General features: G+C 45.2%; 1 protein-coding gene across 1 annotated transcript in view; it reads right to left on the bottom strand.

Annotated features, from left to right (window-relative positions):
* Nucleotides 1-6: 6 nt before the first annotated feature.
* CUX1 (cut like homeobox 1) overlaps nt 7-23,541 on the bottom strand; it is a 177,916-nt gene continuing 154,381 nt past the window's right edge. The window contains exons 22-24 of the mRNA XM_042830406.1: nt 19,344-19,532; nt 14,281-14,545; nt 7-9,808 (exon numbers count right to left, since the gene is read on the bottom strand). Coding sequence (XP_042686340.1) covers nt 9,091-9,808; nt 14,281-14,545; nt 19,344-19,532 — 1,172 coding nt within the window. The 3' untranslated portion in view covers nt 7-9,090. The remainder of the gene's footprint in view (nt 9,809-14,280; nt 14,546-19,343; nt 19,533-23,541) is intronic.

The raw sequence follows: 23,541 nt of genomic DNA on the forward strand, positions 1-23,541 counted from the left end.
TCAGCGCACGGCACAAAGATCAGCGCACGGCACAAAGATCAGCGCACCACGCGACCTGGCCGTTTGTTTTGTTGTTGTTTTAAACCTCGACCAACTTCGGATGAGAAGAAAACCAGCTCTGAATTCAGAAATTCAAACGTATGCCAACAAAGATGAACGTCACGGGAAACCAGTCTCTCATTTTACATCAACACTGGAGGAGATGGCAGCGTGCTCTGACAAGGGGCACTGCGTCTTCATGACATTCTCAGTAGAGGCTCTAGGAGGCTAAGGGGATTTTCTCTCTGTATATTTTAAGTCTCTTCTCTCACAACAGAGGCTTCTTATTCTCAGTCCTAAATTACTTTAAAACTATTTAAATAATATTATTTATTAGGCATTTAGATAAAATATCTTTAAAAAAAAATGATTGCTCTAGGAAACACAACAGGGGCACAATGATATGGATACTCAACCAAGCTGACAGCACCCCGCTCCATCCAACGTCTGCCTGCAGGATATGCATGCTCCTGTTGCGTTTGTATCAAATAAAAACAAACCTCAGCAAAGAAACTGATAAAATCAATCTCATAAATAGGAAATACTCGGTTGTTTTCCTGACAGCAAACCACCTCTATGTATTTTACCTTATGATGTAGAGAGAGCAAGCTTGGAGAATGACACGCGAGTGCTGCTAAGGGCTGAGGATGCTGGGGGGTGGAAGCCTGTCTGTGACAGCCGGGTTAGGATTGGGATGCACTGCAGTGCCTCGCTGCTGCCAACCAGTAAGGATGGCCAATGGCACCAACACGGCACCAGCAGCAACGGCCGGAGCCCGGGAGCAGCTCCTGAACGCTGGCAGCCTGCGAGCACAAACCAGTCATGTTTTGCCTTACAACCTTTATTTCCAAGCCCACAACCAACCGCGCTGCCAGAGCCAACCCAGGCAGGCTTGTTTTGGGAACCTGAGTTCTCTACGCTACCGCTCGCCTGCGCTCATTGGATGGGCCAACGACCTCCAGATGCACAATGAGAATTTCTATTGCACAAAGACGTAATGCACAGTGCTTGAAGTGCTCATCAGCAAGGGGACAACTCATCAGCAGGGGGACAAGGAGTGCTGGGCCGTGAATCGCTCCTCGGTTGGCGTTTCCCTTCCCGCACTAAACGACAAGCAGGAGGCTGCGAATGCTGCAATCGAGATCACTGTGCTTTAGATTATTCTCCACGAAGAGATTTAGAAAATAAGGCACATAGCTTTCCAAGTATAGAAAGTTTGTTCAAGAGAGAATTTTAGGAAAGTAGCAAGAACTGAAAACTCAATGGGAAATGTGGTAGCGTACAGAATCCAGACGATACGCCTACAGAATCCAAACAAAGCATTCCAAACTAAACTAAACTCTTCTCATCCCCACTCCCTGCAGGTGGAAGGAACTGGAAGCCCTGATGGAGGACAACAGGACACAGAGGTGACCATGCCGACCGCCCGCATGCTGCCCCTCGAGCCGGAGCTCGGGTACCGCTGTGCAGCAGTGCAAGCATCCCGAGGTAACCAGGTACTTTGGAAACACTTTTAAAGCTAGTAATAATTTACTCACATCGATCATACGTCAAAGTGGTAGGAGGGTTCTAAGGGAAGCTAACAAAAGCCAGGGGAGTCTGACTGAGGGAGTGATTGTAGGGAAAATTTTCGTTGCTTGGGGATAGATTGTACTTCAGAGCAAGTCAAGTGCCAAGTTTTACTTCTCTTCCAAACACAGACGTGTGCCTCTGGGAGGGACGGTGCAAGAGAATTTCAGGTTCATTCCAAAGAGTATTTGAATATTCAGCTCAGAGAGAGCAAGAACGAGCCGTGTGCTCGTATTTGTTACTCGGCTTCATGGACATACTGGCTGTTTTTGCAGTTGTCTAAATACATGGCAAAACTCTTCACCTTCCCACTGTACACAGATACAGAAAAATACACATGACTTGTGCAAGTGTCCAGCATATGAATTTCCTGCAGGCTGTACTAAAGGGGGATTTTGCAGAGATGGATTGACTCCTGATTTTGAACCACCCAGCTCTGGCACATCTGAGACCCTTGGCATTATTTTTATGTATTCTGAACATGATCTTTCCCCTACCAGGTTAGCTAAACCCGCAGAAATCTGACCTCTCCAGTAGATAATTCTGCATTTACAGCATGAAACATGTCTGACTAATGGGAAAACAGCATCCTATGCATTATAATACAGATCGGTTTTCTGCCTCCGCTCACCTGTGCCCCAAATGACTTCACATATCTGGCTGCAGCAGTTCTACTGATGCCAAGCATGAAAATGCTACACATACAGAGGGGTTTTCCCCCTATGGAAACATGGACATGTAGTCACTGAACTCCTAAAAATGTGTATTCATTACCCGCATAGACGGAAGACGGCAATGCAACTCAACACTGCTCTTCTTGTTACCAACAGAGGGCTGTGCTGCTATGAACATCACTACACATCACACAGTAACCACGTCACCAGCAGCTCCGTCACCCACAAGCAGGAATTCCTGGCCCTCTCCACTCCCATGGGTCTTTGGATGAGTTCTGTACCACGTCATTCAAGTAGCTCTATGAACAAAACTCAAAGACGTGACGTCACGGGGGCTGCAGGCACCCACTGCATCCTGCTCTGTTTTGCTGTGGTTAAGAATTTAACCTGTACACGGCTGTTTCAACAAACAGAAGCAGTGCCATAAAACCAACAGCTTTAGTGTTACCTAATCTACAGAACTGTGACAAAACTCCTCTCCTGGCATCAACATGAATAAAGCAAGCGTGAACGATGGCAGAAACTGTCCTTTGTGGAATAGCTGGACAAGGGAAAATACAATAATCTCATTAATTTTTAAAAAGCAGACGTTTCATTTTAAAGCACTTTTGTGCCTGAGCATCTGTGACCAGCAACGAAAAACCAACAACCGGGCGTCAGATCTTATTTAAATTTCATTCACAAAACAGCTGCAGAAACGCAAACTTCCCTGGGCAGGCAGGGCTGCCACGTGGGGGGTTTGGGGAAAGCAGGCGTGCAGCCCGGCTGGGTCTTCGGCTGCACCAGAGGCTCTCACTGCTAACGCTGCAATGAATGACTTCCTCCTGCTGGGAAACGAGCTTCCATCCAGCAACTGCATCACACACACCACAGAACTGCTCGACCTGGGGGAAATCATCCCTGAGGAGGAGATGGCGCCACTCACACACCTGTTTTTAAGGCTTTTTTGGAAACTCAAGTGCACAGCCTAATGCTAACCTTCTCCAAAAGGATAAACCTCACCTTTGGAGCAGAGAAACTCGATATCCTTGCATATTCACAGGGCAGGGTATAGGACATGACCTGGTCATGTAGGACAGATCACTCCCTAGGCATAGCACAAAGGGCTTGTCTCGCTTTAAAGATCATTATTACCTATATTTTACATATGGCATACTCAATACATCCTGCAAAAGGGATGGGGAGGAAAGAATTAATTCATGAAATAATATTTCTACATGTCAAAGCTCAAATGCATACAGGGAAAGAGACACGGACCACTCGGTCACTTCTTCAACTAAGAAAGCTGAGTGTCAGAAAACAAGATTTTGTGCTTTAAAAGCCAGTGATTGCAATTTAAAACCATCTGGCAAGATTTTTAAACAGCTGGAAAAAAAAAATACTTTGCTCAAACAGAATCTTTAAATTCTCTATTTAAAAAAGAAAGAAAAAGCTGATTGTATATGCAACGCAAAGGAAGAAAATGCTGATGTTCCAACAGTGGGGCAGCAGAAAGTGCAAGGGGGACGCAGCAGGCAACATATGGGTGAGCTGAACTGGCATTCCATCCATGTGAGCCACACTGAGCGCTAAGAGATGTAAGCAGCTTGTGAAATCAAGTTCCCCCACCGAAGAACCAACTTCTCTCTTCCTCCCATGTTTCTGATAGCCCCAAGGAGCACTCAGCACAGGGCTCAGCCACACAGCAGCTCCAAGACAGGAAACATTCCAGGATACGTACACTGATGAAGAAGTAATAAGAGAGCGCTTAAGATTTGTGTTAGAAAGACACAAAGGAAGCAAAAACAGTGCCCTCCATGTGCACACAACAGATCCCTAAGTGAGAGTACTGCTCTCTCTGCACCTTGCTAAAGGCACTGCTCTGCCTCACTGCAGCGTTTCGGAGTTGGACTCGATGATCCCTGGGGGTCCCTTCCAACTCAGGATGTTCCAAGACTCTATGATTTCAGTTCAAATAAACTGGTTTGGATTTAAGTGCAAAGAAATGTTCAAAACCAAAGAATTTTTTCAGGTTTCCCTCAGCCCTACTTTACGTAAATGTATCACCTCCATAGTTGGAGCTGCCGCCAGAGCGATGCTCTTGTTAGCTCGCTATTTCTCCAATTAAACAGCTGAAAAACAGCCACTCTTCAGTAACTGCACAGAGAATATTGCATAGAATTCTGCCATGTTCATTAAGCCCCTTCTCTTCACCATTCCCACATGAACAAGTTAGAAACAATGCAAGGATCTTTCACCTCATGAGAAAGGCACGTGTATCTTCTTCTCTTTAACTGTACGGTAAGATTTTCTTATTGCAGCAAGGAGCTCTTACTAAAGGATTCACTAATTCACAGCACGGACAGAATGCACTGACAGAAGTTCCTTTAAGGAGTGGCTCTACTTGTAGACATTTTTCAGATGAATAAATAAAATGGTCATATTTTACAGCATCAACAGCAACTTTAATTAGAGATATTTCTGCCAATTACAGCCTGAAGTCTGTATCCTCAAAGCCGGAAGCATACTGACAATCCCATGCATGACCCCTCTCCAAGCAATACTCTTTCCTAGCTTTCATCTAAGCAAAGTAATGGACCTTCCTCCTTCCCCAGCCATCCAGAGAGAAAAACAACAAGTTTCGCTGCAGTGGAAAGCTATTTTGGATACAAGAGCCCGGGCCCTTCACCCACAGCTTCGTAACAACACGGAATTGGAAACGGAAAGAGAAAATAAAAGTATTTTTAAAGAACCCCCAGATAAAACCAGACTGTGGGACTGCAGGTCTCCTGCAGTCTGTGCTTTCATCCGCTGGGTAAGAAACGTGGGCAGCGAGAGCCCCGTCCCCAGGCTCCGTGCTCTACAAAGCCATCGTGCCATGGGACAGCCCCCACCCCATGTCCCTAAGTGCCTCCTCTCGCCTTATTGTGACTGAAGAACACAAAAGCCCCAGTGCTACTCTTTGGCATGTCCTCTCCTACAGCTTTTTTATGCTCTGCTGTTCATCAAGTAAAAAACCAACCCCAATATACATTGTCCTAGAAGCGTTACCTTCAAGTGCCACACTAGATAAGAAATATAGCTAACACCTTTCAGTGCTGCTGAAGTTTAGTCTCCAAACCAGGGAGGTATGGGACTGTTTGGAAAGCCAGTAGGTGGCTCATCTCCAACAAGAGAATCTCAGCAGTAGTTCAAGCTGATCCATTTTACTTTCCACCGGAACAGAAAAGCAGCTGCAATGTTGGCTAAAAGCAGGGAACCAAAAGCTGGGCACATCACTTGTGCTCTATGAGCGCGGCCGGGCGGCGTGGGTCTGCCGTGCCCCTACACAACCTGGTCACAAAGGGACCGCAGTGACGCCCGGCCGGGGCACCCCAGAGCATCTCAGCAGGCAAATCCACATTCATTGCAGATCATTACATACGAAACAACAAAAGGAGCTAAGTCATTAATAAAGTGCCAAAAATATCGGAAATACTGACAGCATTTTTATTTGATTAATTTTTCAATAGATACCAGTGACAACCCTTGGCAGGATGGAGTGACTTCTGACTTAGGAATGCTGTCTTTATCCAGCGAAATTACATGATTCAAATGTAATAATGGAGCTCAGAATTAACAGTTAGTGTTATAAAAGAAACATTTCCTCTAGGGCAAGCTACAGATATGCTTTTAGAAACCATCATAGCATTAAAAATCGGGCTGACACTGAAGAACCCTAAAGAACTAGTGGGAGTCTGAAAAGCAACCAAAAAACGAACAGGAAAATAAAAGATACAAGTTTCAAGGCACTTACGTATTGCTTATTAAGAAGAGAGATTGACCTTAAATGCTGCATTTGTGTTCAACCTGTGAATACAGTTCTGCTGTCGGATGATGCAGCAAGAGCTCTCAGTAAGCTTTATGGAATGCAATTATAGAGACACAGGCACAAGAACAGTTTGGGGAATATTAATTTAAAAAAAAAAAATCAAACAGAACAAAACCCTCCCTATCGAGAAAGCCGAGTAACCGCTTGGCTGCATCAAGCACCTGGATCTCCAATCAGCAGACAAGGACAGCAGAACCAGACTGGCAAACGGATTGCCCAGAATTAATTAAAAAACCCAACCTGAACCAAACAACAACAACAACAATAAAAAAAAAAAAGAAGAAAATACGTGTGTCTTCCTGTCAGAAGCTTTGCTCCGCGGCTGAAGACACACCTGGTTGTGACTCGTAGTAAGGTATGTGTACTTCTACCAGGACGTGCATGGACAGACGGAGCTGTGCTTTGTAAGTCAAACCTGCACAGGTACAGAGAGGTACGGCTCTGCTTCACCACGTTCCTCCCCTCGCTGGCCTTTCCTGGGGGCTAACTGTGCTCGGGCAAGAAGCTGGAGCTGCCAGCACTGTCACACGCCGCTGTTTGTATTACAAACCATCTCCTCAGCTCATCACAGAAAGGGGCAGTTGCTCTCTCTGTTCCTCAGTTTGAGTTCTGCATCACAAGTCCCCAGCTACCCAAGGAGGTATCCTGAAACAGCTAGCAGTAGAAATAGGAAACGAGTCCCTGCCTTTCAGCCTCCTAGAGCCTTCTTCCCTCGATCATGAAAAGGATTGGTTTTAGTGTACTGATTCTCAATTTGTGACACTTGCACTACGTGCTGCTGTTGCATGTTAAGAGACTGTAAATGAAATACATACGTTCTAAAACATCATGCAAGAAATGTGGTTTCACATCTTACAGTCAAAAATCCTACTAATGAATTAATACAAGCACACTGAGGTGTAATATTGGGAACATACCTTTAAAGTCGGAACTCCTCTCCCCGTCCCTCCCTCCCCCAAAATCAGAAAAGTAATATTAATTAAACTTAAGAAGTAATGAATGCACCATTAAAGTGTCATCAAAAAGATGCTGACCTAAGACAAAAGTTCAATGATACACAATACGGTCAAAAAGTCTTCAATCAATAATATACAGTATGACAACTACATCTTGTAAATTATACCCAATACTGCCGGCAGTCTATCCCTCTAAAGAATATTTGCCCCCTTTCATCCCTTCCTAACAATCAGATAATAAAATACAGCACCTATAAATAAGCAAAAAAAAATTATATATATATATATTTATATATATATATATATTCCGAAATCATCTATTGTTAGTTTTAAAGATATGGCAATAAAGGAGTCTAAATTAGCAAACTTGTAGAAGCCATAACTGATAAAACAGCTTATTGAAAAAAGGTGGCAGTAATGCACTCTATGTGTGCACAAGTACGTAAGAAAATACACAGACGTATAAAATTGCACGCACACACTCACGCACACACATCCTTCCACGCACCTCTATGCTCACGCATATACATATAGACAACAGGAGGAGTTAGAGACAAGTTAGAATTTGATTTGTACTTTGATCAGCCCTAACCTGTGCATAAAATAATGGCGAAAGGCTGCATTTCTGCGGGGCAGAACGGGCGAGACTGGGACTGGAGAGCATCAACGTTTTGGTTTGGAGTTTGGGCTCCTTCGGCCCTGCTAAGAGCCTGTCTGGTCATTGCCATGTACTATTCCTCCACGTAAAAACAAGCTTCCCACAACTAAAACATTTAAAATCAGTGCTTGCGGTGGGAAGAGAGTCAGTAAATGGCCACCTACAGCAGGAAAACTTCTCCATCTGAGGCAGCTCCCGTCCCCTTAGTGGTGTGACAGCAGTCGTACACATGAACTACGCTTCCCTCGGTTCCAGGTAAGGTGAACAGCTCGGGTCACGGAGCGTGTCCCCGAAGAAGCAGGCTGAAATGTTACTGGCCAACGTTTTCTGAGCAATCTGACTTGGCTGAAAGGAAATCCTGTACGCTACGACCCAAGTGAAATGATCAAGTACATGCTGTTTCTAAGTTGTCTCCCAAACCTCCCAGATATGAGGTCTGATCAGCGTGCTCTGTGGTTAGAGGTTAAAAAGCAGATTATAAAATACCTAGATTCAGATTTTTTTTTTTTTGTCCTGATTTGGCCTAAAATGGAGTGTATTAAACAAATTCTGGTCTGCAAAAGACCAGAATCAGTTAAAGCTATGAAACAATGTGCACTACGTGTCAATATTCTATTTCACTTACAAGAAAACACTAAGTCAGCTACCACAAATTAAGATATTTTCCTGATGTGACTTTTTTTTTTCTGTTTTGTTAAAAAATATGTGGAGTAAATGTGTTTTTTTCTTTTTAATTCAAAGTTTCAAACAACAAGATTCTTTTCTTTTCTTGAAAATACGTAGGAATCCAAACTAGTGTGTTTAGAGTCGGTTGACTGTGCAATCTCTTAGTGGCAACTGAACAGCTACAAAAAACTTTCTTTTTTTTTTCTTTTTTTTTTTGAAAAATCTCCCCTTTTTTCCTGGTTTAAGAAGATAATAGTGTATTATCGCTCTGTAGCCATTAGATGGCAGATAAAAAGCCCCCTTTTAATACGTGGGTTCGATTTTTTTTTTTTTTAAAACGTTTTTTTTCTTTTTTTTCTTTTTTTTTTTTTTTAAAGCCCACACCAAAGAGGAGGGCACAAGGCAAAGCTGTATGAGTTATTCCAGAAACCGTGGAAATCACTTAGGGCAATAATAAAAACACTTCAGGGTACAAAAAAGCTCGACTACACATTTCAGTTTTCTTCCTCGAAAACACGAACATAAATTGGGCTTAACGCTCCTTTTGTTTTCTATATGCACCTTGGCCTATGGCGTTTTTGCCCTGTGGCCCGCAGGGCGGATAAGTGCGCAACACAATAAAACCAGTAGAGGTCCAGTTTCACTTCCCAGCTCTCCAGAGTTGGGCGAGTTTTAATCTCAAAACTCCCACTCGGCAGCCTCCTCCCGGCTGGCGGCCTTCTCCAAGCGGTGGATTATGTTGTTCAAGTTTGCGGCTTTCTTTTTCCTCAAGGAGCTGTCTCGTGTGCTCCTGGAGCTCGCTGCCTCGGAGAAGCTGAACAAGCTCTGCAGAGAGTTGGCTTTCTGCGAGCCTGCGCCCGGCGTCGAACTCGTACTTGGCACGCTGGAGCTTTTCTCTGAACTCTCCTTTGACTTGTAGGAGCTCTCCCCTGTAAGGACTGAGGTGGAGGCAGCTGAGGTAGAGGCATCCCCTTCCGTGGCGGAGCCGGGCGGCGTCTCCGGAGCTTCTCCCGCATGCTGACACCCGGCCGGAGAGCCCTGGCGCGGCGCTCTGGGCCTGCCCTCGTCGTCGGTGTCCTCCAGGCCCTCGGCCGCCATGAGCAGCGGCTCCGCTCGCTCCGTGGGCCGGGCGCCCGGCGCTGCCTCTTCCCCCGCCTCCAGAGCCGACTCCGCTTGCCCTCCCTGAGACTTTGTGGTTGCATTGCTGTACTCGTCCGCCTCCGCGCCGCTCGGCTTTCCTTCAGGTGGGCCCTCCGCGTCCACGCCGTCGCAGCTGTCTCCCTCCGAGCTGTGGGCTGCTCTGCTGCTTCGTGCCGAAGGAGAATCGCTCGACCCGGCCTGGCTCTGGCTTCCCGCTTGGATCTCCTCGATGAACAGCTCCCGGCGGATGCGAGACCTGGGGGGACAGACAAAAGGGGTGAGAGCTGCCACGCAGCAGGCTCCTTCCCAGAGAGCCAACAGCAGCAACCCATGTGTGTCGGCTGCAGGACAGCCGGGGCGGTGGGAGGGCTGCACGCTCCAATTCAAAAGACTGGCAAAATTGGGAAAAACATATCGTCAAGATGTTCTTAATTTCATTCATCCCCGGCCACACACCCACTTCTAAGGCTGCTGTGCAAGGAGGGACCCAGGCTGCAACATGCAGCTCTTGCAAAGCGCAGTGGGAGGGAGGTTGGTGGAACCCACAGCTTTCAGCGCAGCAGCTCTGCAGGTCACCTGCCCAGTGCCTGGTCACTGAGAACGACCTGTACACCACCAGGGAATTGCTGAGCTGGAAGGGAACTCTGTGATCACCTGGCCCGACCCCCCGCACTGCGCAGGGACACCCACAGCTCCAGCAGGTGCTCAGAGCTCCATCCAGCCTGACCTGCTTTCCAACCAGCCCGTTTATTTTACCAGCCAGCCCTTCTAATAACCACAGCAGGCACTGCGGAACAAAGCAGAGATGTAATGTTTTTTTGTAGATGATAATCAATTGGTAATAATACGATTGGTGAAAAACAACCTAAGAATTTTTTCTTTATGATTTTAAATCAAGTTACATTCATAATTTCGTGCCATATTTTTACAGCACTGAATGCAGTTTCATGGACAGAGATGAAAGGCTCTGCAGTCTCTCATTCTCACTGGAAGTCTGACATCAGGAACATGAACATTTACAATACGCTGGACCACAAAAGGGATGATTTTAAAACTATGAATACGTTTCTAGTAGATCCAAAGGAAAATAGCTTATAAATACCAAAGAATTCAGACTTCTCTAAAAATGAGACACAATTTGTTTAAACATAAAAGTAATGAGGAAAAAATCGGGGGAAAAACAGCCACCAAGGAGAAAGCAAGATGAAAGTCCGTCGTTCTGAAATCCCTCCGGGGAAGCACAGCCTTGTGACAGGCTGTCAGTCTAACAGCTAGTCTGACTTCTGTCTTATTTTTTATTCAAAAAATCGATTTCAGAACATGAATAGTGACAAGGCAAGCAGTGCATTTCAAGGGAATTAATGCACTCCACACGTGGCTGAAACGGCCTGGTGTTCCACCCCGTGCCTCCTGTTACTGGAAGCATGTAATAATCCCCCAAACACTGCCTAGGCCACCAGCAGGAAAGCTTATGACCACTGGTCAGGTCCCAGTTTGCAACCAAGAGGGAACCACCATGACCTCTGATAAGAGATGAGAGCACAGACCAGCAGAACTTTATCTTTCACTTTTGGTTTTTACCAAGAAGATCTGCTAAGGGTCCTGGCAAATCACAAGTGAAACTCCGTCCCACAGATGGCTCTAAGAATTTTCAGTTTATTGCTCATCTTGCCTCCAAAGGCAGCACGTGATGGAAAGAAAATGCAATGAATGCAAACACAACTGAGTACTGCTTTTGAAGCTAATGATATTATTGACTTACTTGAAATGCAAGAGAGTATTTCAGCACTACTTGCTGACTCCACACTTCTGAAGGATTTAGAGGGTCTGTAATTTTCCCTAAGAGAATATTTTTCACCTAACAGAAGACCACAGGTGCTAGCATTAATTTTCTACTACCACCAGTTGCGTGCATTCTGGAACATCAATTTTCACGTGCTCTTCACACCCATAACCTCCCTGCATGGACAGAGATACAGAACATGCTGCATCTGTGACATTTCCCAAGTCAGGAGAGGAAAGAGTAAGAGCTTCCTGCCTGCACAGGTTTTGAAATACCTCAGCTCCAGCAGGACAGAGAATGACAACATGCTCACTGAATACCTGACCACAATCCTATAGAACACAGGTTCAAAGTCTGTGGAATTCACACCCCATGCATTGCTCCTGGAATCTCATCTGGCTCCAGATTAACTTAGTATTAAATCTATTAAATCCCTATGGTGCTGTCCTTGACAACAACACATTCTGTTGGCGTTCATCAGTGTAACTCAAAATATCAGAGATCTCTGTGCCAGTGCCCCCATGTGAAGATGGATAGCAATTCCCACCTCCTGCTCTCTTTTGCAGCTCCTAAGACAACAGAGCATCAGACTCTGATTACAGGGCTTCACTAATGCAAGTCTTAATTCAAGGTATATTCTTATTTTTGCTGTTCCCAGAGCTCTGCAGTTGGTATAGATGCAAAGCAGAATTCTGGAACAAGTTTGCAAACACAGCAAAATCCCTTATACCTATTTATTTCTATTTTGAAGTGAATTACTCCTTTGCCTGCTGAGGACTTTTTTTTGAAGTTTCTTCTGCTGTGGCAAATAAATGCTACTGCTGACTTCCCACCTGGTAGGCAAAAAGCCAGATTCTGTTGTAGCAGCCATCTCTGGAAAGTGAGTGTTGAGCTGAATCCCAAAGGAAGCATCACTGCAACCACATTCCCAAGAGACAGCAAGACTAATGTGTCCTAATCTGTCCCTCCCTGAAAAAATGTTCTTTAAGGAAAAACTAATGTTACAGAACAGCTAGATGGTCCGAGGTGTGGAACTGCTTCTGTATGAAGGCTCTTCAGTGTAAAAAGAAGAGGGAGGAGAATAAAGGAGATAAACAAAATCGTATGGCCTGAAGAAGAGGAAAAGTCTCTCAATTAGTGGTAACACATGAGCTGCAGAACAGGAAGATTCTGTTCCCTAGGAGAACTCCTAAACTGCATTTTTTGGTGACGTCCTGCAAATGTTTTAGGAGTACTTCATGCATGAAAGCTAAGAAGGTTACTGTTGAAGGAATGGAACAGGCACATGATTTGATTTTCAGTGCTGCTCCAAACAGGCTCGCAGCTTCTCTTTAAAGTCCTACGGACTCAGCAGCAGCACATCTGGGAACAGGTCCAGACCACTCTGTGCTGTGAAGCTCGTGCTACCCACCAGCTTACAGCACCTTGTTGATGCATTTTTCTTTTGTATACAACTGTCAGCACCGACGTACGGCCTGGTGTGGCCAAACACGCCGATCAATCATGACTTGTCACGCTTTCTCACAGCACGCCTGAACAGGAGATCTGATGATAATGAGGAAGATGACACATGCCACCAGTGCTCCCGCACTCATCTGCCTAAGTGAGAACAGCACATTTTGCTGTCAGGCCGAAGGGAACATATTTTCATAGGCATTCCTCCAACTTGTGTATAATTGCCTAGAAGTGGGAACTGGAATAGAGGCCTGTATTTGGAGAACTGAGCAGTGAAAGAGGCTGCATCTGTAGCGAATTCAAGTCAATGAAATTCAGTGTAAATATGATTACTGGCTGGTTATAATTTTTAAATTTTATATTGTTTACTATAAACATTATTTTACTATTGTACATAATATTTCTGAGATATCTCATTAAACCGTGCTTCTTCTGCTTCAGCAACTTGCCTGTGAAAAGCTGAGAAGGGCTAAAGTGGAAAATACCCTTTAAATGTTAGCAGTTTTCTAAAAACAAACAAGTTTAGCAAGCCGCTGTTAGAATAATTAGGAACATTACTGGCTCCGAGTGAAGGAGCAGAATGGCATTAAATCTGGTGTCTTAACTGTACCTGTTTAATATTCATTAGAACAAATTCTTGGAGAAAAGTCTGCTGCACTAATTAAGATTCCCAATCCTAAACACAGCTGAAAATACGTTTATCCAAATCCTTCTAATTCTTACACGCCATTCCAGCATTGTTTCTTTTTATTGGAGTCTCTAGGCCAAAACCTCCTTCAATTCTCCAAATGTGGAGAAGGTTCCCTTTAATAAGAAAAAGGAACTGAACAGCCCAACATCAAATTTCATCTCACCAGCACTCAATGATTTAATCATAATAATGAAATAAGTCTGTGGCAACATGTGACTTCAGGTTATCAGTTCTCTGTCCTTTGTGACTGCAGAGCTTCCAGCACGCATCATATCTATTTTATGAGCTCAGTGACCCAAGACATAGAAGAAAACCTATTTTTTGCTGTTATTCTGCAAAGATGCATGATGAAGCACTGTAATTCTGATGCCATCCAGTAGAGGACACTTCTAAGCAATCCCTACCAAGGTATAAAATGTACAACACACACCTATGTGTGCATACATGTGAGCATGTCTGTTTATGCATATGCAAGTAAAGAAGACCAGCCTTGCTTACTGCAACAGGCTTTATAAATATTCAGCACAGCAGTGGACATCTCTAGATCAATGCCCATCCCAAAAGCAAGACTTTCTGCCTAAAAGCTCTGCTTACATCAGTATGTGAAGATTGCTCATCCTCAGGGATGACTTAAAATTAGGCTGGAGCATTGGCACTGCAGTTAGTCAGAACCTCCCCGCTGTCGAAACCGTTCACTTTGTACAACCACTAAACGCTAGCAGAACACAACGTGCTGCAAGAAAGCAGCACCCGGCCAAAGCAAATAAAATAAATCCTTTATGAGGGGGAGACCTCCTACCTGTAATTGTGGAACCAGTTGATCACGGTGCTGGTTTTCAAGTTGAGCTGCGTAGCCAGTTCCTCAATGGTTTTTGGTGATGGGTATGGCTTTTGCTGGTAGGCTCGTTTCAGAGCTTCCTTCTCTTCTGGTGCCAGCACCACCCGGGGCTTCTTCAGCTGGTGCTGTGGCTGTGGGCTGGCACCCTGGCTGTAGTCGATTCCAGTGGAGGAGGACTCACACGACTGACTGTCGCTCACAGAGCTGTGTCGCCGCTTCATGTAGGCTGAAAGAGAGGCACACGGGATCAGCCCCGGCTGAATACAAATGCAAAATCAATGAACGTACAAGCTGCGGGATAAACGCGGAGGTGACAGGCTGAGGCTGCACGGATGGGCTGTGCGGGGGGAACAGGAGGGAAGCAATTGTGGGGAAGATGCAAGAGACAGAAAAACAAGATAGAAGGAAAGGAAAGAGGGTGAATCGACTGGAAACGTGCCTGGGTTTTCTGCTCTTTCAGTGGATATGGGATGTGAGTAACAGTGGTCAGATAGCAGGATGTGCTTTAAATTCGCAATTTCAGGGGTGATGAACTTCCACATAAGCACCATCATAGCACAGCTACTAAGAGCCTAAACGGCTCTGGTTGTTAAACACAAGGGTTTCTCTAACACTTCAGGTCTCTCAGTCAGCACAGTGGGAGCTGCAGGCAGCCAGAGCTCCATCTCCAACACACGATGGCGCCCGGAGCCCAGGCATCCCAGCGAGGGGCTGCGCACCCACCCGCCGTTTGCTGCTTTCTCTTCCACATTTTTGCTACAGCAGTGACAGGTTATGAAAGGAAAACAGCCCACAGCATCCTCCTCCCCTATACAAGGCTCTTTTAAAGATGCCTGTACTTGTAATAACTCTTGCTGCGCTGCTGCAGCTCTGGGGCTGTGAGCCACCGCCAACTCCTCCCCAACAGGGACTGAATTATCCTGAAAAATCCTGCAAGGAGAGTCCCAGCAAATGCTGTCACCGTCTTGATGGATTTACACTGGGCAAAGGCAGGTGGGATTTACTGTACCTGGCAGCACCATGCACAAGCATTGCTAATGAGGAGGTTGAAAACTGCAGGTATAGACGAATCTTGTGAATAAAATATTTAATGCTCCGTTAAATACCTTCTAGATATTGAAGAGTTTAGGTATTCAGGAGCTGCAATTTGATAACCTTGCCTACTCTGTTCCAGCTTACAGCAGCCCGACATCAATCAGGCAGGCAGTAAATCTCCAGTAGGCAGTAGCACTGATTGGAGCCAGGGAGCAATGCAGGGCAGGTCACGCCGGCCAGAAACCAAATTATTCAAAAGAAAAAAATAAATTCTTTCTCTGCACAGCTCTGCCTTTAGATTGAGGGTGCACAAAAAAGGGAAATCCGATGCAATCAAACCAACTGAAATGCTGAGAGCCTTTCTCATGCACGCCAACCCTGAAGGTCTGGCGAGGCCTTCTGCCTCCAGTGGGTACCACCATCCTGTCCTCTACACAGAGCTGTGTCCACTGCGACCTTTTTACACAGCGTCTTACTTTTGTTGAAGCGAATTTTGAATGTGCTCTGTAACCTTTGGGGGTATCTGCATGGCCCTCACTTTGTTCTTTCGGAATATGACAGATTACCTGTGGATTGCCTACTGTGTAAGATCACTGATACGGAACAGAGCGTGAGTTGCTAATGATCCATCACTCTGCCATGATGCCGTGCTGCGTCTGCTTGAAGTAACTATTAAAAAAAAATTTTTTTGTTTCCTTTTTTATTATTATTTTTCAACAAACTTCATTAAAAATCACCTACTTAAGTTGTTCCACTCACTGTGAAGTGATTGCAGGTACACTTAATGCCTTCGATTTCAAAGACTCCCAGATGTTGTTCCAAACTTGTATTGATATGCAAACTATACACAAGGTTCCCTTGTCTACTTTGACAACACAACCAAAAGAGCCTCTACTCCTTCAGCAGCGTGCAGCAACTTAAGGGAGGCCATGAGACAAAACAGACCCTGGTGTGGAAGATGTCAGAATCGTGCAGGCTATCTCCAGCTGGAGGTGCTGCAGTTTGGTCAGGTATTGGTACGTTCTGCATCTCTCCCTGCCCTCCAAAGGATGGCATTTACAGCAGCTCAGAGCTCCCAGGAAGGCTCCTAAAGACAGCACACAGCTGTGACAGCTCGGGAAGAACGCCATGTCCTGCGCCTACCTCTGTGCTCATAACCTCACTACAGGTGCAAAGATTTATTTGGGTTTCTTGTGTGAATGGAACCAGTTTTACAATTGTACATATTTCACAGAATCATAGAACGGCCTGGGTTGAAAAGGATCACAGTGATCATCTGGTTTCAACCCCCCCACCACGGGCAGAACTGCCAACCACCAGACCAGGCTGCCCAGAGCCTCTAACATAAAAAGAAAGAAAAGGAAATCCCACAGTTAGGACGTAACCATTTCTGGAGAACAATACATTATTAGAACAAACAGAATCACACAATCATTAAGGTTGGAAAAGACCTCTAAGATCATCAAGTCCAACCCCAACCCAGGCCACGATGCCCACTGACCATATCCCTCAGTGCCACATCTCCCATGGTCTTGAACACCTCCAGTGTCTTCCAATGGGCCAGAGGCACAAACCTGGCACGAGGCCACATGCTGAACTAGTATTTAGGTTTTAGCAAAGTTCTCTGGAAACTTTATAACAGCTTTTCCTTTTTAGTTCTGATTTTAAACGTATGCGTTGTGTGTAGCCAACATCAGGAGATCACTGAGCACATTTCCAGCAAACAGTGAGGCTCAAGCTGCAATCCAAATTGCAAACACACCTGATGTTTGAAGACATTTGATTTTGGTGTGTAATTGGTCTCTACTTTTCAGGAGACTAAAGAAAAAAAACCACACGCATTATTTGGGCAAAGGTCTGGATGTGAGTCTGAGATCAACCTGTCAGGGCCAGCTCCATCTGCTCAGTTTTACTACCTCTGTCTTCCCCCTGCTGTTGCCAGCCCAGCATCCCTGTGCTCCTACGGGCAGACTCCCCAGCATGTGCTCAGCCTCAGATGAAGCAGAGCTAGCAGCTGCCCACTGAGGTAAAACAGAGCCCCTTTTAATACAATTTTTATCTTATGCAGTATTGAACAAGATTATTAAAAAGTGAAATAATGGGGAAATAAAGGGAATTAAATTTTCTCCTGACAGCAGGCTTCAGTACTGTTCAGTGAGGAGTGTGACGTTACCAGCAGCACACACACCAGGAGGTTGGAGGGAAGGGAACGAACTCCTCCTTGGCAGAAAACACAGTGCAGAGTGTCTCAGCCTAGTGAGCGTGACCCCCAGCTTCCTCCATGAAGTTACTTAATGTACATTGCAAAGCTTCAGAATCTCTTACAAAGGGGCATTTATGGCATAAATGTCAGACTGGCACAACAGGAGGAAAAAAAGGAGAGATGTGCAGCTCAGCTTTATCATAATTATCAATCTAGTCTCCTAATAAACTGTGGAAGAGAAATAATTGATAATAATGTTCTACTGGTAGCAGATACAGTTGCATTGTTCTTTAATCGACATTAGCTTAAGGGGAAGTTAAATTCTTCATGTGGCTCTGGTGTGATTTGAAAGGTTACATCGCAGGATCCTTACCTGCAAGAAAAGGATTTTGCAGAAAATAAAGGGCTGAATTCACTGCAGAGTGCTCTGCAATGAGGCCAGCACTGACACAGTTCAGGAGCTCAGCACAGAGACTCAGATGATTTATAGCCCTCCCTCTGTTCAGGTGCCATCTACACAGCATATGTATTGCACAGCATTTGATAAGAATCCACTTTAGAAAACAGTTCTGAAAGGATATTGTCAGTACTACTTTCAAATTATTTTTATTTTATTTTCCTGCGTTACGGCTGAAACCCTCTTGGAGGCTATAAAAATCCACCCAGTTGACAATTTTATCTCTGCTGTATTTCTGATGCAGCAAAAACCATCATGGCTCCCTCTCCTTTACAACTGGAAGTGGGAAACCCCTCTGGATCACTCTCCCAGTGGCAGATTACACACAGCTTCAGGTGAGATCCTGCCCTGCACGTATCACACTGGTTTCTGTAACGAGGATTTGAATTTCTTCCCAGAAGCACACAAGGTCACTTTTTCCCAGAACCTCCTTGACTGTAATTTTTAATATAATCCCAAAGTTCTTGATCAAACGTGTTAATGTTTTCAGGACATCAGTCAACAGCAGTGCTTTCAGTGCACACGATTAATGCTGTCTGAGCTAATATCATTAAGGGATACCTTGAGAGATGGATACATCATTAATCAGTTAACTGCTGGTAATGGCAGCCTATGAGCTTCTCTTTTAAAATCGCATGTATGTACCAAAACCAGGCTCTGGATAACTGCTGTTTTCTAGTAATGAATTTAAGATACACAGAGTAGGCTGAGATTAGTCAGATGTGCTCCTCATAGGAGAGCAAAATAAGTTAATCTCTCACAGGTGTGTGCTCATGACACAGCCGCTCTACTCAAGCACATCTGAGCACTGTCACCTTCCCCACCCCTATGAGGGCCACAGATCTTATTATTCTCAAACACCCTTTTATAAGTGCTGCATTTTTGTATCCTCTTAGTGGCCATCCATGCAGGACTGGCAAGAAGCTCTCTCAGGAATCAAAGCATGGTTTTCAGCGCAACATCTGTGAGCAGCTGCAGTGCCATTAAGTAACAACCCAAAGCCAGCTCCCCAACTCACATTTCTCATTTGCTAAGGCAAGTTATCAGTGATACACTAGGGCCTCAGTAATTAATCTATAGGAGAATACAGCAATGAATTCATGACAGCTGGTGAATGGTTAGGGTTGTTTTTTTTTTTTGTTTTTTTGTTTTGTTTGTTTCTGAGATGTATCTGCTTGAGCTTGCATCAAATAAAGCTAAGAAAAAGCTGTCTGAGCGCCCTTCATATTGCTGGATCCATGTTGCCTCTATGCTCTTTACGGAGAGTTACACAACACAGTCATCTCTGAAACAAAGGAGAGCATGACTCAGCATCCTGCTCCACGTTACCTTTTTTCTCCATTCGCTTCATATCCATCAGCTTCTCCACGTTGTTGGGATCGTTCAGCCACAGCTGCATGCGGACAAAGGGCTCCCGGCCCTTCAGACTCAGCTTGTGCCAGGGCTTCGGGCGAGCCAGCAGGTCTGAGACAGAGCCTTGTGTCAGCCCCAGGATTGTCTCCCCAAACAAACGCTGACCTAATACGAAATTGAAAATGGCATGAATTCACTAAGAGACAAGGCAAGCTAAAAAGACAGACCACATCTACAAGATCATTCATCAATTATTCTTACTTCAGAATTGCTTGCAAACCCGAAAGAAAGATTGAGAAGCATAAAAGCTCTCCCCACCCACTAAAGGTGTAAATATTGAGCTTTAATTTAATCCTTAAGATCTGGCATGACAAGGATGTGAACTCAACACCTCTGGGGATAAGGACCTCACAGTGGAAACAGTGTGCAAAACAACCCCCAAATTAATGAGATTAAAAATAAACCAAACTTTTGGCTCAGCAGGCAACCAGTGAGAGCAGTGAGGCTACTCAGCTCTTATGCAGGAGGTGCTGCAACAGCTTTGTTCCAGCAGGGCAATCCGAACATTTCAAGCTATCAGTGAACCAAAACCAATGCAGCACCCATTCGGCAACAGCCATCTAAATGTCCTCAAAGGCATGTAAATGTTTTCTGTCTTGTACTGGCTGTTGTGCTCTAACAGTGTTTTAGTGGCTGTGGATAATCACATTTTACAATATAACAGTTTTTCCTGTTTCTACAGCTTCTACAGTGCTTCTGGTTAATCATTACTTTTACTTCTTTTAAAATGCCATTGCCTAGCAGGGTAAAAACTAAAAATGGTTTTCAGTGTGAGGCATTTGTAAGCACATTAATAACACTGGTTTTACATGCTTAAGATCTCACTTACTGAGGACTGGAAAATGCCTGTGCAGCACAAGCCCAAACAGACAGCTGGTTTCCTAACAGCCTTCTCTTCAGCATTTTCCCTAAGCTAAGTTGCCCTAATACGCAACAGCTTTTGTTACAAGACAGAGCCTGGAGTCATCTGAGTCACTGCTGGGTACTTCTGGTGGAAGTGAGGCTATCGCAGGCTTGCAAGTTAACCCAAACATCTTCCTGTCCCATTCAAGTTGAGGCCTTGAGGTCTGGTGTCTGATCACTGGTTTCTGAACCCCTCACTCCAGCAGAAAGCAGTATCTACTTGCCAGCAGTGCCAGCAATATCAGCCAGTGGCAACCAGCAGATCCTGGGGGAAAGTAAAGGACCAACGAAAATATCAGGTCCACAGAGCCCTCCCTGTGCCGGACTCCACGATCTCCCTCTGCTTTACACCTCCCCCAAGCCTCCTGTCTTCGTGAGTTCTTTACTTCACAGGCTAAGTGGGAAGGAGGGAACAGGCAGGAGCTGCAGCACAGCCCATGAGGATGGACTGGGGCAAGGCTTTGGAAGGCAGCAGCTGGGACCACGAAAGGTGCACAGGGAAGCAAGGACAGGGTTCAGAAGTGTCTGCTCACACCTCCAGAACAAACCCTCAAAATGGATCTTACGGACTGAACAGAAACCAAAGATCAGAACTTAATTTCCTCAGTGTCTTTCAACTTTCAACTCAGCAACAGGAAAATGAGAAAAAAAGCTGCAATTCAGGGCTAATTTTACATCATTTCAGAGTTAACGTGCTCTCTCCCTTTACATTTAAAAAAAAAAATAAAAATCAGGAAGAACCCATCAATTTACCTTTAAAAGAGCTACTTTTGAGCCAAGACAGCTGCTTTAAACACCTTTTAATCTGCCTCTGCAAATGACTTCCCTCTGGCATTCCCACGCTCCCTAAGCCCACACTCAGGCACCGGCATGGGCACTGCAACCCATGCAGAGCTGTGCAGTCAGTGGGACCTGACGTGGGTCACAGCAGCCCCCCAGGAGTGTCATGGCCACCTGTGACCCAGGCAGCTGCTATGGTTTGCTGTACAGCCACCGGGAGGGAATGCTGGAACATAAACAAGGCAGGGATGAGCATCCCAGGGAAGGTACGAGCAATGCTGCTGAAGGAAATGACCTTCAGATCATAGCCTAGAAATTAAAAATCCAAGGGAGGAGAGAACATTGGATTCTTTGGGTGCTAAGGAAGAAGCTCAATATGTTTGTGTCACTTACTGTATCCTAGGATACAGCAGAACAGCATAAAACACCTGAAAGGCTCCTGAGCTAACGGAGAATATGTTAGAAACCATTCTCAGGAGGCAGCAGGTGCACCATACTCCATCTTCATCAGTGTTATTAATAACCTAAGTGTTCTTAAGCACGGGCTTCCTGAAACTTCTGTTAATTCTGTCTTTTTGTCTACTGCCTTTCCCACTGATGTAGCTCCTCACGGATGCAACCTCCTGCCTATTATGCCAGCTTCAGGGCTAGTCCTGGACCTCTCTGCAACATTCTGCAACACAGTGGGCATGGTGGTGATGGGCTGATGGTTGGACTTGGTGATCTTGCAGGTCTTTTCCAACCTTAATGGCTCTATCATCCTATGATTCCCAATACTGCAATCTTCCAGCAGCTCACTGCACTCACTTCCCTTGCTATCTAAGCTGGATGTTGCCCAATAGGAAATCACTGATAACATGATCTTGGGGCTGAGAGGACTAGCAGCATCCCAGTGTTAATGCTGTATCATCATTTGCTAAAACGGTGTCTGCTGCTTCAAGTGAATGCTTAAAAATGAATGCTTAAAAACCATGGGATGGGAGACCCACCAAACTCAAGTCTGGTTTGCTGAGCCACCCTGAATGGTTTCACACAGTCGTGGTCTTTAGTGGCCAGTGGTGCTGGAACTGGGCCACCAGCAGTTGCCTAAGACAGGTTGGCCCTGTGGCCTGAGACACAGAAAGCTGTGCACCAAGTCAATGTGGTGCAGCAGCACACTGAGGGCACAAAAGGAGACATTGAAACTGGTTCCACACCTAATGCAGAGTTTGGGGCACATTTCCTGGCTCTTCTGCTGCTTTTTAGGCTTGTCAGCCACACTGTAGGAAAACAAAAATCATGGGAAATAAAAAAGACTAAGTAAAAAAGGCATCAAAGCAAATGTAAACAAAAATACTTTTTCAAACCTCCCTGGAACACCAGAGCAGGCACAGCACTCAACAGTATTTTGTTCAAAAAGCAGAGGCTTAGGCCTGCAAACTCTTACCTGGGGCTTTGTCTGGTACATAACTCCACTGAACAAGCCTATCCCCATGTGAATGAGCAGTCATTCTGCTGGGTTGAGTGGAACACACACTCATGCAGGGTATGCCCAGTATCAGGGCCTATTTTTTTTTGTCTTCCCCAATTACATTTAATGACAATTTGCAACCTCCCCCACCCTAGTAAAATCTAGAACAACAACACCTTGTATTCTGTGTCTAGCCAAAAAAAGGCTTCTTTATGTACTAAAATAGTTTTTAGTGACACAGACATCATGCTCAGATGACATGGATGTAATCCTTCTGATAGAAATATCAGTAATCAAAACCTAAACTTATCTTTTAGGTTATACTTGAACAGGGGGAGACTGGCATGTATGGAGAGAGATTCCTCTCCACCGTCTCAGACATCTCTTCTGAATCTCTCCATGCAGGTGGGAAGGATACATGCTAAGCACTAATGAACGTGCAGGTAACGCTGGTGCAACCTGCCTGCCTTCCAGCCAGGAATTTCAGAGGACTCCTTCAAGCTTCCCAGTGGCTTGTGAGGGAAGCAGTTGTTAAACAGGTATAAAGAAGTAGGGATTCAGAGGCACTGTGGCAGTATTAAGCGTGGATTTTACCTGCTCACGTGTGTTACTTCCTCTGACTATTCCAAATATTGCCAGTCATATCAATATTGCACTTAATTTGATACCCAAAACCTCATCTGCAGCAAAAGCAGCCTTTGCTTTGCATGTCTCAAAGCAGAACAACTGAATGACCCCATGCAGTTACCTAAGGATTCACATACACCTCAACTGAGTCTGCATTTACCCTCCTAGCTCTAAGGCACACTACTTCCATGTGATGCTCCTCTCTTGGCAATCACACTGCCCTCCTCTGCTCCTCTTCTCTGCCTGCCCTGCTGGTGTCCTGAACCTACAAGCATGGGGAAATCTGCATTTCTCCAGTGGAGACCTCACTGGTTTTGGGGTTTTGGTCCTCTCGACAGCCTGCTGGCCTGTATT

The sequence above is a fragment of the Centrocercus urophasianus genome, unplaced genomic scaffold (genome assembly GCF_019232065.1).
Source record: "Centrocercus urophasianus isolate 14NV4802_14NV808 unplaced genomic scaffold, USGS_Curo_1.0 seq_33, whole genome shotgun sequence".
Lineage (NCBI taxonomy): Eukaryota > Metazoa > Chordata > Aves > Galliformes > Phasianidae > Centrocercus > Centrocercus urophasianus.